Below are 14758 nucleotides of genomic sequence, written 5' to 3' on the forward strand. Positions count from 1 at the left end.
CACTCACACACACACACACGTAGTAATGCCTAAAAACCACCACACACGCATACAACAGGTGTCTTGGGCGAAATGTTATCAATGCCAAATTAAGCGTAAAATGCTGTCGCACTTTTAAAGGCAAATTAGCCCCGAAGCCCAAGGCAACAGGCCAAATGAGGCGTGAATAATGCACATGTGTGTGTGTGCATGTGTGTGCCATACATAACATAGCTCACACATACACACACACACAAGTGCAGGCTAATGGGGAGTTGGGAAAATTATTATGTCTGGCCGGGATCATTTATTAGCCAAGTTTTTCAGTGCTCGTTCATTCCTTTGCACAATCTAACATACCTCCCTCCTCACCCTCCCCTCACCCACTCCCCCCATCGATGAGGCGTAAAAGAATTATGCAGGCTTCAGAGCCACGCCCCCGCACAAGCGCCCACTTTGGGGGCGGCCATTGTTGCCATGCCATTGTTCCAGCCATTGGGAACAATTAAGCGAGCTTAGAACTCAACTGGAAACTCTCGGCCAGCAAACTGCCAACTGCCAACTGCCAATTGCAGCTGCCATTCAATAAAATTTAAACGTCAAAGCGGCATCGGGCCAATTATTTGTGACCGCACTGGACCCCAAACAGAAAGACAGCAAAAACACAAAAAAAAAATACAAAAAAAAGTGTGGGGTTAAAAAATAAGTAAAAAAAAAAAGGACAAAAAAAAAACAAGAGTGGGGAATAAAAGCGACAAGAAGAGAAAGAAAGAAGCGTCCTGGCGGCTCTTTGTCTCTGCGATTCCTTTGTTTCGGCACCAGAAGATGACGCTGGTTCCGCGGGGAAATGGGAAAAACTATAGGAAAAACTGGGGGGAAAGGGGTAGCAGGCGAGCGGCGAAATGGCGGAGAAAAGCCCAGGGGGAAAGAGTTGGAAAAGCTACGGAGAGCTGGGCCATTGTGCAAATTAAAACTGCACTTGATTATTTCTCCTGCTAATTTTCATTGTTCAAGCCGAATCAAAAAAAAAAAAAAAGAAATGCCAAATGATGAAGAAAGCAAAGGAATGAGCAAAACGCCATTGAAGAAAAGTCCGTCCACAAAATGCCCTTGCTGGAAATGTGAGCATTTAATAATAACTAATGGGCTAAGTGCGTGAGCTGATCGTGGGTTATGGAATAATATTATTGAGTATAAATATTAAATTATAAAAATTTCGATTTTCAGTTCAAATAACTTGTACTTAAAGTTGGCAGTATACCGAAGACTACAATGTATTATTCTTAGCCAACTCCACACGGATGTTTCAATAGCTCGAAAAGAAAAAAACCGAAATGCCATCCGTGGGCAACAACTGGCAGTAGCTTTTCATTAGCGCACAAGGCGTGGCAACTTTAGCGATTTGTGGACAAGTAGAAGAAGGGGTGAGAGGTCAGTGGAGGTGGGGGGTCGTCTTGAAGGGTTGTTTTCTCTTTCAATTCTGGCCACAAATTGGAAGCAAAATGCCAACGATGAGGCTGATGATGATGACCGACAGGCCAAGCGCGACAGTAACAACAGAAGCAGAAAAACAACGACTTTTCGGCAACAATGAAACAAAAGGAGAAAAAACGTGGGCAAAAAGTGGGGGTGTGGTCCCGCGGGGGCGTGGCAGAGACGGAGTCGGAAAAGTCGGAAGGAAGGAAGATCGAAAGACAGCAGAAACAGATTGAAATCAGTTTGAAAACAAGCGAAGCGGAAAAATGCATGACCCGCTTGGACTTCGACCGAGGCCAAAAACCGGATGAGCGGACAAAGGGGGAGGGGGGGGAGCGGACAAGGGGGGGGGGGCAAAGGGGCTGGCGACGGGGTTCAACAGTTCAGCAGTTCAGCAGTTGGCCATGGTTAAGTGCTGGAAATTATGTTATGCTCGTCGGCCATTGTTTTATGTCTCCATTCGAGGATTATTGGCCATGCATGAGAAGTCACCAGCCACCCACTCAACCATCATTCACCCCCTTCCCCTGCCCCTCCCCGTTACTCCCTGATTAACTTAATAAATAAACAATTTCGAAAGTGAAGAGGCATATCTGGACATTGTTTGGGCAGCAATTGAATTGCCACAACGAGAAAACTGTTTGGCACTCCTACGAGCACTATTAAAAAGGAAAAATGTTGCAAGATAAAAGACACGAAAGAGCAATGCACACAACGAGAAAATATTTCTTACATGTCAACACTGCGTATACGTAATTTGTGTAATGCAATGCGACTTAAGCCGATTAATCTATGTGAGCATAAAGTCGCCATAATACTTTTCAAACCAATTACAAGCTAAAAACTTACAAGACATGTAAATATTCGTATTTTTAGTTGTCCACACGGCGGCTACGTAATATTGCGAATACGCAGCCCACGAAAGTATGTTACATAAATTTCAATTTGGTTTGCGGCACAGCATTAAACAATTAAAAAGGCAAAAGCAACTATCACGATTTTAGAGATAGCTTTCAAACCGGTTTCCCACCGTGTAGAGCATTTCGCAATCATATTTCCATCTGCTATTTTGAAGTCTGCTCAGCACACACACACTCGCAAACAGCAAATCAAAACGATTTTCAAATGCAACACACACACACAGTGAAAAATCTGGAAAATCTGAAGTAAGGCCAAAAAACAGGAACCACTGGCTGGGAGAGAATAACAAACAAGCAACAACAAGTATAACAATGCGAAAATAAGTGAAGAAAAAGTATAATTTCCATTTCAAATTGAATTTTCATTTGCACAAAAGCAGAATGGAGATGAAAAAAAGTAGCAGCACCATTCCCACACATACTACACATACATAAGTCCATATATATGTATGTACATACATATATAGTAGATATATGTATATGGTATGTGGCGGAGAGAAGCTTACGAGGCACAGATAAGGAGCAGAGCTGGCTAAATATTGGGCAAAAGCGAAAATCAATGTCCTGACGCGGCCAGTTTAATGTTTTTGGGATTACAGCCTGCCGGCGGTCGAGCGTACAAGCCCCAGAACCAACCACCCACCCAGCCACCCACCGATTTTCCCATTTTCCAACTGGAAAAACCAACCTCTCGCAGACACACATATACGTAGAAAACACCGTATATGTTTCGACGTGCAGCAACTTAATTTAGCATTAACACACACACTCACACACAGAGAAACAAACACACAGACAGGCGTAGCAATGCTGTTGTTGTTGTTATTGTAGCCATTGCACAGGAGCTAACAAACTTTGGAGCCTACCTCCCAATCCCCCCCTCCACTCTGCCCCCTCTGAATGACCGAAGATCCATGCCCCTGCTTGCTACGTGCCACATTACGTAGCCGACTGGTGAGCCAGACTCCCAAAAATGTGCACAAATTTATAGGACTACAGAATAAACCAAAAAAAAAAACAAAACAAAACAAAAACCAGGTTAGCTGCACTAAAAGAAGCAACTATTTTTGTGTTGCTCATATTTATAGTCAAGCGGCAATAAGTTAAAGTAAGCAAGCTTATAGTAGGCAATACCGAGGCACTTTAGGGTTAAAAGCGGTTCAATAGCCTCTCAAAAACTACTAACAGATGAAGTAATCTAGAAGTTCAACAAAGCTCGCTTTTTTGCTAATTTTTTAAATTAATAAATAACAAGTTATTAACGCAGTAATATAGTACGCTTTAAGATTTTAGAAAAGTGGCTATTCTTTGTAGTATCAAAATAATCAAATGTATAATTTTACTATTTTGATGGCGAAGCTGCGCCCAAGCAGCGCCTTACACTGCCGCAACGCACTGTAAGGGGCATTCAACTTTTGGCCGGCAGCTTGTTGCCACTTTGGAATTTTGTTTATTTCCGACACGAACCGACAGCGGCAGCTGCGACTCCAGCAGAAATCATTTTAGAAATTGTTCTCTCAATTTCGCGTTTGCCATTTGATTTTCGCGGCAAATCAGCAGGGACGTCGCTAAAGGGGCTTCAGTTTAGTGAAATGCCCAATAAAAGGGTATTATTTAGATGCATCTCGCCGAGAGCGAATTAATTTATTAAGCCTTGAGGGGCTGATGCTCTCCTTCAACTGCAGCAGATTCCATCTCTTTCTGCACTCTTTTGATTTCCCACACGTGCACAGGGAGGAGGGGGGAGAGGAGGAGGTCATGGGTTAAGCTACCAAGCTTTTTCGAGGAGCGTAAAGCGTGGAGCGGGGGCAAGGGGGCAAGGGGCAGCGGCAGGTTGCAAGCTGCAGGTGCAACTGTCCCAACGCTCACGGCTGATTTATCGTCCATGAAATTTATGTTTAGTTTAATCGAATGGGGCAAACAAAAATTGTGCAGAGAGCGGCCTGCTTATCGCTGGCCAGCCGAGTACGCCCATTCGCCCAACCGCCCACCGCCCTCTTTTGGTGGCAACACCCTCCCAACCCCCCCCCTGCCCCCTGCCACCCGCAAGGATGGAAAAGTTTACTTAAGCACAGGAGGTGCTGCAAAATTAAGCAGCAGCAGGAACCACTCAACTCAAAGTCGGATGGTTTGGCTCGGTGCGGCGGGCTGTTCGGGGGGCTGTGGGGGGTTTTATTTTTTAGGGGGCTGGCTGGGCTTAAGGGGTCCTTGCCACCCACCCCCTCCCTCCCCCCCTTTTTATTTCCACCAGCCGCCGCTCTTGCTCTTCTCCTCGAGCGTTTACTGCTGCAACTCGCAGACGCAACTATTGCAAAATTTCAACGTGAATTTATTGCATGAACATTTCTTTTTCCCTCCTGTTTTTTGCATTTTTTTCCTTTTCCTCATCTTCGTGATATTTTCGTTTTTCCCATATACATACATATATATATATATATGTATATATACTTATAGTAGAATAGTATATAGTTTTTTTTTTGTTGGCTCTATGCTTTTTCAACGTGCTGAATTTTCGTGCGGCCGTCGGCTATATAGTTGTCTATATATCGCAGGAGTATGAAATGCAGCGCACACCTATACACTTGTATTTGTATATACATATATGCAATTGTATAAATGTATGTATGTATGTCTTAAAGTCGGCCCATAGTTATGGCGGGCTCTGGAAGTAAATATTTAGCAGCTGCAACTTTTATGAGTGTCGGTTGCGAGTCTGTAGGTCATAGCCAATGGTTCAAGTTCTAAATCACCTTTTCAGCATCGAGAAATCACCAAGCTGTCTGAAAGTAAGCTACAATATATATGCATATATATATATTTTTATCTACTGCCTTAATCTAAACTAAATCTAAAACTAAAAAAATCTACTGTCTGCCCAACGAGTTTTATAATTGTTCGCTCACTTTAATTTATGATTTGCCAAATGGCATTTCTTTTACTATTTCTATAGACCAATTGCCATTCATTTGATTTCAAATTTGATCAAATTTAAAACGAAATGTGGTTTTTTTTTTGGGTTCGCGACGCCGTTAAAACTTTTAGCCATTTGCATCTATCGATTTGAGTTTCCGAATGCAAATGAAGATGCCCACTGATTTCCTTCTGCAACTTGACCTAAGTAGCCTCGATTAATGTGCAAACTTTTTGGGCCACTTGCATCCGCTTCTGGTAATTTTTGGGGGGTGGTGGGTTAGCTGGGCTGGCTACTGCGAATTTTAGGTGCAATTTATTTATTTATTCTGTTGCTCATTATCTGTGGCAAGGGGACTGAGGGACAGTGCTTCGCAATTAATGTTAAATTTACGATGACAGATCTGTGGCATTGATAAGACAGCAGGCGGCACTCCCAGACCACAGAAACTAACCTCAAATGCACAGGAAGCTTATCGGAGGACGTGACTGCAAGTTGCACTGCACTGCACGAAAAAGTGGTGACCATAACAACAAATCATGTAACGAACTTTTAGTTACATTTAATATAAAACAGTACTACTTTATAATGCCACTTTAAAATATACTTTTAAGATGTAAGATGCATGTTTTAATGGTTGCACTATTTTCTTTGAGTGCATTAATGTTGCTATTGCTGCTGCTCATGCCGATGTTCTACTTGTTGTTTTCCCAACTTGCTGTGTTGCAAGTTATGCAAGCTCGTGTCAGGTTGATGTGGAAAATTTGCATATCGCATATCGTTGACACGGTTGACACTGACCCCAAAGGGGCGTGGCAGCTGGGCGGATGGCACGATGGTAGATGGTGGATGTTAGATGGCAGAATGCTCGGAATGGTAGGGGAATGGGCACGAATTATTCAATTTTTGACTAGATCAAAGCGGATGCGCTGACAGCGGGCAAATATTAACCAAATGGCAGGCTACATGTCACGCTGCCATGCGGCAATAGACTACGCTACTGAAGACTGAAAACTAAAGACTGAGGATGGAGAACTGCGGACTGAGGAGTTGGACTCACCTTGCATCCGGGCCAGAAGCAGGAGCAGCGTACAGCAGAGGGCCTGCAGCAGCTCCATATTTCATCAGCACTGAGTTATGCCAGTTGCGCCAGCGACAAGGCGACTCCGGCGAAACTTGGCCCGTAACTTACTGCCACTGTCAGTGGCACTTCTTCTCCACCGCACCTCACCTCACTTCACCTCACCGCACCGCTCCGCACTGCACCTCACCTTACAGCGCCTCGCCTCGCCTCGCCTCGCCTTGCCTGCTTAACGTTCGTTTTTCCGCTTTTCCGCTACTCCACTCTGCTGCACTCCACTCCGCTTCTCTCCACTCTACTCCAGTCCAGTCCGGTGCACTCCGCTGTGCTGCAGTCTGCTCCCACTGCTCCAACTGCTCCTTCGATCGCCGAACAATATGCAACTTAAAAGGCAAACGGCATTCTGCGTAATTGCACGGCCAAGTGCTGCAAAGAAAACCAGAAGAGCGATGGAAAATGAGTGAACGGTGCCTAGATTGCGGGGAGGAACTTAAATTAATTAGAACAACATGGCAACGAGCAGTGTTTCGAGTGGTCTGCGGACTAAGGGTGTACCCTGTAGAGAGTACTTCTCCTCATAAAAAATCTATGTAATATGCATATGGACGATGCACTCATTACTTTGTTTGATGTTTGATTGGTTTAAAAATATAATTTTATGTTTAAAGTGAAATATTCTTTAATATCCTTTAATCACAACTATCAAGTTGGACTTGTATTGGCCATTAAATGGCGCAGGATGCGCGGTGCGGGGTCTAGTCCTTCGGGGGCATTACGTCAGAGATGGAATGCACTCGCTGCAAATGTTATTAACAAACACAATGCCGTAAATACACACACCCACTGACTGACATACACACACGCATGAGTGAGTGGGCGGTGGGCGGTGGGCGGTTGATAGATGGTGGGTGGTGTGGCAGCAAGGACACGGCGAACAACAACCAGAACAACACAATGGCTTCAATGGCTTCAATGGCCACGGCTGAGTGACCTTTCTGGTCGTCAAGTAATCGCATTCGCAACGGTAGCAGCGGTAGCCCCACCCCCCACCTCCCCCGACAACTTCGCATTTTTATGGCAACAAACGTCAGCCATAAACATTTTTATAACGCTGCAAGGCGGCGCGGGGCGGAAAAATGCGGAAAAGTGGGCGTGGCCAGTGGCCAATGGATGGTGTACGGTGGCAGCAAGGAAATCGCATAAACCACAAGCAAAATGAATTGTGTTTTCACTTTTTGTAATTAGCCTGCACTAAAGTGCTTGAAAGAGAGCGCCGTCGAAGAAGTGAATGAGTGAGTGAGATAGAAATGCCAATGGTCGTAGTATTCCAACTCAGAACACAGAACTCCCAACTGAAGCGAAGTTCCTCAACGTACGGATCTAAATCATGATAAATACACTCGGCTGGGCGGTGGAAAGTACGGAAAAGTACGGGAAAAGTACGGAAAAAGTACGGAAAACTACGGCAAAGTACGCTGCCCCTAGAAACTTGGCTGGGGGGTAAAAACTTTACAGCAGCTGCTAATCGAAATGGGAAAAGGTGAGGACTGCAATCGATCAACGATTAAGGATTTCCGTATAACAAACTGCGATTTCCCAAAGAGCTTGCGCAACAACAAAAGAACTTCTTCAGATGCCAATTCGATTTCATATTCATGGCAAAGGGAAGAAAGAACAACATCATGGATATTAATATTAAACTATTTAAATACAAGCGTATCAAAACAGTGATTCACTTAGCTAACTGACCAGTTTCAGTCATGATTAGGAAATAGTGCAAATTTATTATCCTGATTTTTCAAAAATTGGCAGTTTTTTGGCCATAACTTTAAACATATCTCGCTAACTTCGTACTCAACTTCGTGTTCAAAATTGGTAATTATATTTTTTTGCAAATTTGTGGCCAATTTTGCTGATGAAAATTGATCCAAAAATTAATTTCCCCAAATGCTTCAAAAACTGTTACGTAATTAGCTGTTTAAAGTTGGCATTTAAAATGCAAAACCCTAAATGAAAAACCCTTTGGAAACTATTGCATTGCCTTTGAATGAATGCAACGTTTTTTTCTGGCATTGCAGTTAATTTGAAAATGTCGGTTAGTTTTATTACCATGTGCTTAACTTGTTCAGCTTCCTGCAAGTGTAATAAGCAGACACTTTAATTAAGCCCACAGACTTGCCGGCAAAAGCAGAAACATTTTCGGAAACCTCAAAATTCGGTCGGCCTGATGAAGTTACTCTCCATGGAGTCGAAAGCGAACTTGAAACTATGCTGGCATCGGAATTATTTAACCGAAAAGTCCACTTTTGTGATGGCGGAAAAACATTGGGCAACAAGTACTCTCTTCGCTTTTAGTTTTTTGTTTATTTTTTTCATTTTGTTTGGCGAATTGAGCCATTTGGAGTCCGAGTTCGTAGTTTGTGCTTGTGCCATTCGAAATGTCCGCCTTTAAGTTATTTGTATTCAAAATATTCATTTCGTGCTAGCCACGTTCCACAGAGCCGTTGCGACAATTTGTAAACTAGGCCTGAATAAAACATGAAAATGGAAAACAACGGGACAACGGCGGCGGGAAAACGGCAGCGGGAAAACGGCAGCGGGACATGTGACCGCTCTTTCGCCCGGACAAAACTGCACGGTTACATAAACAGGATAATAAGGCACTTAACATGCACTCGTCGCTGTTGGCCAACACACACACACTCTCTCTCACACACACACACTCTCACACACACACACACTGTCACACTCAGAGGCACAGCCACACACAGCACACATAAAGAGGCAAAAGACCACACAGACATGGCTGGAAAAACCTCGAGCAGCAAATGGCGAATGCTGAATGCCAGGAATGCCGGCCGGAATGGCTTCGTTGTAGGCGTAACAATAAGGCGACCAGCCAGCCAGTCCAACAACTCCAAACAGGACCTCCACTTATGTCAGAGCAAATCAAGCGTTACCCCCCCAACCACCCCCTTTCGGCGCCCCTGTTTTGACCAGGCTTTTAGACGTTGCTGCCTTAATTTACGTCATGTCACGGACGTAATTGAAATTTACCCCAAACTCTGCGATGTTTGCGTCTGGGCACCAAGCTAATCACAGATCGAAGCTAATGAAGCCATTGTGCGAAATTAAAATATAAAAAAATAATTACAATTTTACCAACAAAGAAAAATAAGTCACTTGAAAAAAAAGCAACAATTTTAATTTTTGCAATAGAGAAAATAAGTCACTTGAATGTTTGGCAAAATAATATAGGTGTAATATTCAGTTATAAAGATATCCTAACTATTTATTCCATAATAATGTTACCATTAAATAATTAAAAAAAATATATTACAGAAAATATCGTGCAATCGAATCAAGAAAAGTGGAAAACAAATATTTTGGCAAGCCAATTTAGTAAATTTGAAATGCATGGCAAATAAACAAAAACGTTTTCGTTGTGAATACATATTATAAATAAAATCGAAATTCATAAAGTGCAACGAAAACAAATTAAAACCAAAGGTCTTTATTATTGAACAACTTTGCGTTGAAACTAGTTTGCCAGATTGTCCATTTTTCACCAAACAAAACGAAACGAAACAAAACCAAAACCAAAACAAAACAAAACACTCGGCATTCCATTTGATCCGGCTCTTACGATAAGTGAAATTCATTTGGCCAACTATTGCTGTACGACGATTTGGCACACCGAAAACGAGTAGGCCAAAAATTAAACTGCACTTCTCAATTAACTTTTTGTGCAACAAACAAACAAATAGAAAAAAACAGACAAAAAACAAAAAACTCGAAGACACACGAAGACGCACAACAATGGCAGCAGATTATGCAATTTGAATGCAGACTTATCTAGCATTTCAGGCATTTGTCGCACAGTTTACACATTTTATTTTGAATTTTAATAAGTTGCTTTTATGCTAGAGAAACGAATTGAAAATCCCCCAGAATTAAAGCACAATCGAGCTGCATTTATTCCATAAATAATTGAGATGTTTTCCGAAGTTGCCGACTTAAATGTATCGCTCTTTTTGGGGCTTTAAGTCTACGCCGCATTTGCACATATGTTTTGTTTATATATATATATATTATATATATAGATATATATATGTTTATATTTAACAATAAAAGCGTTGGGAATTTGACATTCTTCTTGGCCTCAAATGAGTGGGCAAACAAACAGCAGACGCCACGATGAAAGCCCTGAATTATTGAAAACATTTAATTTCGGATTACTGACAATTGGGCTTAACTTGTAAATGAAACTTAATCCCCAGGGATATCTGCATGTGTCCGATTAGCCGCAGGACGCAGGACAGGGGACACAGCACACAGGACGCAGGTCCTTCGAACTCCAAAACGGGGAGGACACAAATCATTCGCAGGCCATTGGATCCTTAATTTGCTTTAAATAAATTTTATTGGCATTGCCATGCAGCTGAGCAGCTGCAGAATCTCCAGAACCATTTTTCCCCGCAACTAAATGACATTTATTGTCAGCTTGGCAAAAGGTTGGGAAAAATGGGCGGGACAGGATGGAGGGGTAGGGAAGGGGAGGGGCAATACGTTAACCGAAAATGTCTTTTCATATTTTTCATGCACAATTTCAGCCTTGTATGCGTTGCATTTTCATCTGCCTGCAGTGCGCTGCATTTATATGTATATCCATATAAATATATATATACATATATATATATATATTTTACTTTTGCATATTTATTTATTGACCAGCTCCACACAGCCATTCCATTCCATTCCATACCATAGCAACCCATTCCAGTTTCATTTGCGGCCCGCGAAGAAGAATATTGCAATGGCTGACAAATTTATTTCGTTTGCCGCCGGCGGTTTTTCTTTCCCGCCACCCGCCACCCCCCCCCCCGCCCCCGCTTGGTTTTTCCGAGCCCCTGGAAAATCCAAACCCCCGCACCCGCCCCCCGCCAGCTTTTGTTCTTTTCATTTTCACAATGTGTCGAGCCCTGCCATGCATATTAAAATGTTCAAAAAACACAGACACACACACAGTGAAACCACCTCTCGCTGGCCATTTACTGTTGCATATTCATTATTGAAAAGTTTTTCTGTCCCCGCCGCCTACAACTCATAATAAAAGTGATAAGCAAATGTTTTAAAATCTACTATATATATAGTTTATATATATATAAATATATATGCATTACAGTGGCTATGCATGGCGATTTCCTTGAGGGATCAAATAATTCCATTGCATTGCATTGCATTTCATTGCATTTATTTGTTCGCCCGCATCGCACGCAATTATTTCAGTTTGGAATCAATTTATTTGCAAATAAGTCGACCAGAAGACCATTGTCCGCAAGAACGGCCTCAAGAGATCGTACTATTAGTTGCAAAGAGAGATTACAATGCTATATGGCAAATAAATTGTTCATTTCTTTGCATTTTTTGTTGCTGCTGAGCCCAAAAGCAAACTATTATATCGAAGAGCCTTGTCTTTGGTTGGTTAGTTTACACTTGCTTGGGGATTAATTACGATTATTCCTATTTGGAGATTATTTACATAAATACTTTTGCACGTTGCTTCGAAAATAATTTAGAGATTTAATTATTTTGGAAAAGTATTGAATTCCTGCCATGAATTTATATGGTTATTTTGCGAGAAAACGAGAAATTTACCAAGCAAATCTGCAGTTAAACTTTTAAAACTGAATCCTTTACTCCACCACCAGTTTTTCCCAGGATTTTTCGCAACTAATTACATTTTCCGACGGCAGCCTTAGAACTTCGCTTTCCGGCCAAGTTGAGCCAACTAGTTTGTTGGCTTCGCTTCAACTTACTTTTTGGGCCATTTTACGCTGGATTTAGCACTTGGCCACAGATCGCCCAGATGATGTGCTACCATAAAATGCGGCAGCCTTAACTGCCTAAGCTAAATCTCAGCGTAAATATATAAAAAATAAATAAATAAATAAATATACAGCCACTCACAGCCGCACATGGCGTGTGCGTTACGAGCTTTTTTGGCGTAACAGTTGCGTGAAGCATTACGGCAAATTCCTGGCGATACGTAAACCTAAACGACTGCTAATTGAAATATTAACACCTAAACGGACGAAATAACGATGACGACGAGGATGTCACCACAAAACCCTCCTGTGTGTGTGAGTGAGTGTGCGAGTGTGTATGGGAGTGTGTGTGAGTGAGTGTGTGTATGGGAGTGTGTGCAATTAAACGAAATGCGCATAACAATTGGCCAACCACGATATGCGACCTCAAAAACATAAACAACCGCAAACGTTGCGTCATGAACACGCAAATGGCCAAAAAGAGCGAACAAAAGGGCCGAAGGGTAAAAAAAGGTGGCATTTAGCCATTTTACCATTTTACTATTTTACCATTTTACCATTTCTGCGTTGGAAGTACATTTGTAATATATAATATATAGCCCGAAATTATCACAGCAGGTTGAAATAGCGAATCGAAAGCACTCCAGTTGCCAGTTGTTCAAATAAATTTGATCCCTTCTGCGGCTGCAGCATTTAATTTGATAAATGGCAATTTTAGTTGAAATTTTCAATCAAGCACCGTTCCAACAAAAATATTTGATTTATAAACATTAAATCTCTACGTAAACAAAACAAAACAAAAAACAAACGCAATACATACAAATAATGCTTTAGCTGAGTGAAAAGCTGAAAGAATATGTTGTGTTGATAATTATAAAGTATATTTCATAAATATTATATCAAAAAATAATTTCAAAATTCACACAATGTTTTGAATTGATCAATTTCATACACGCTTTTCAACATTTTTCGCACAGCTTTTCTTTTTAATATTTTATAATAAGGTGATTACGTTGAATTGAATATTGCGTTAAAAGGTAAACCAGCACTTGAACTTAAATAGATAAAAATAACACACAGCAAGCCAATCGAAATTTCTTAGGCATATTTACTGTAGAAAGGCATAATTCAGAGTTTAACCGCAACATGTAAATCCTATTAAAACAGCCATTAACTTCTTCAAAAAACTGCAAAATAAACGCGGCAATGAATCGACGATAAATCACAAATGGCAGTGCTGTTGTGTCGAGTAGCCAAGTCAGTCGGTACAAAGGACTCTAAGCCTGTGACGGCGGATTGCAGGATACGTTTGCTCCTGGTGAATGGTGAATGCAACTTGATTGGCAACTCCAGCGACAGACAATAGCTCCATTTCGACGGTAGGAAGATGGAAGTAGAGGAAGTTCTACATACACGCGCATGCAGCGCGGCAAAATTGTTATGAAAATTCTTTTTATTAATTTCGTTTTGATTTCGTTTGGCTATGTTCGGAGTGTGAGCGTCGTGGAAAACATGGGAAAAAATCCCAAAATAAATTGCCAGCTTGATTTTATTGTCGGGCAGACTGATGATGTTGATGATGGCGCGACGCTGTTCGCCGAAATTGTTGGCAAATATTTGTGCAAATTTCCTTTCTTTTTTTTTTATATTTTGCTGCTTTTTGTTTTGCTGTTTTACCCAAAATTGCTGCTCGCATGTGTGTGTGAGGAAAACGAAACGGTTGTTTGCTCAAAAATTGGCCATTTGATTGATGAAAATTTGATGGAATATATTTGCCATAAATATTCGCATGAAGAGCACTCCGCCGCCCGCCGCCTTTCATTCCTTACAAAAGCGCGCCGAGGCAACTAATCCGCGTCAATAAAACCATTACGATGGCCATTATGGGAAGTTGCGACCCGGCCGCTTATCATAATCACTCGTAATTAGGGCACTCATTTATATTTTACAATTATTAAATTAAGCCTCAAGTGTGGGGCGCTTATCAGGTTGCATTTGCCTGATTTCGGCTAATCGAATTGAAATGGCAAATAAACACGACTCTTAAGTAGTAACTGCGATTAAAGGCGATTATGTTATTGGAAGATAAGCTGCATATGCAATAAATTGCAACTTAAGTTACTGAATTTATTACACATTTGGAAAACATCTTCAAAATGTAGTTAGCTAGGGGTTTTAATTTATTATTAACTATTAGAGTACTGCAAATGAATCGAATTTTCTTCTACATTTTGCTATAAACACGTCTAGGTTTTATTAATAAATATTATTAAACCAAACTTAGCTCATGCAAAATCTGCATAAATAGTTGACAGAGGAAACACTTGCAACATTCACTTCACATCAAACAAACACTCTGGGCAGCGGAAATCTTGGATTTGAATGCCAGTTTTCTGGAGCCGAGAAAATGGCGGAGTTTGTGGGGTGGCTGCACTTCCGTTTCCGGCCACTCGAAGTTTCCCATTTAAAATGCAATCGAGAAACGATTAGTCAACAAACGTTTGGCTTTGTCTTCGATTTCCTGCCATTGGCAAAATCGCTACATACTACATATATATATATA

General features: G+C 41.5%; 1 protein-coding gene across 1 annotated transcript in view; it reads right to left on the reverse strand.

Annotated features, from left to right (window-relative positions):
- LOC122624116 (carbonic anhydrase-related protein 10) overlaps positions 1–6404 on the reverse strand; it is a 39240-nt gene extending 32836 nt beyond the window's left edge. The window contains exon 1 of the mRNA XM_043803558.1: positions 6347–6404. Coding sequence (XP_043659493.1) covers positions 6347–6404 — 58 coding nt within the window. The remainder of the gene's footprint in view (positions 1–6346) is intronic.
- Between the last annotated feature and the right edge of the window lie 8354 nt (positions 6405–14758).

The sequence above is a fragment of the Drosophila teissieri genome, chromosome X (assembly GCF_016746235.2).
Source record: "Drosophila teissieri strain GT53w chromosome X, Prin_Dtei_1.1, whole genome shotgun sequence".
NCBI lineage: Eukaryota > Metazoa > Arthropoda > Insecta > Diptera > Drosophilidae > Drosophila > Drosophila teissieri.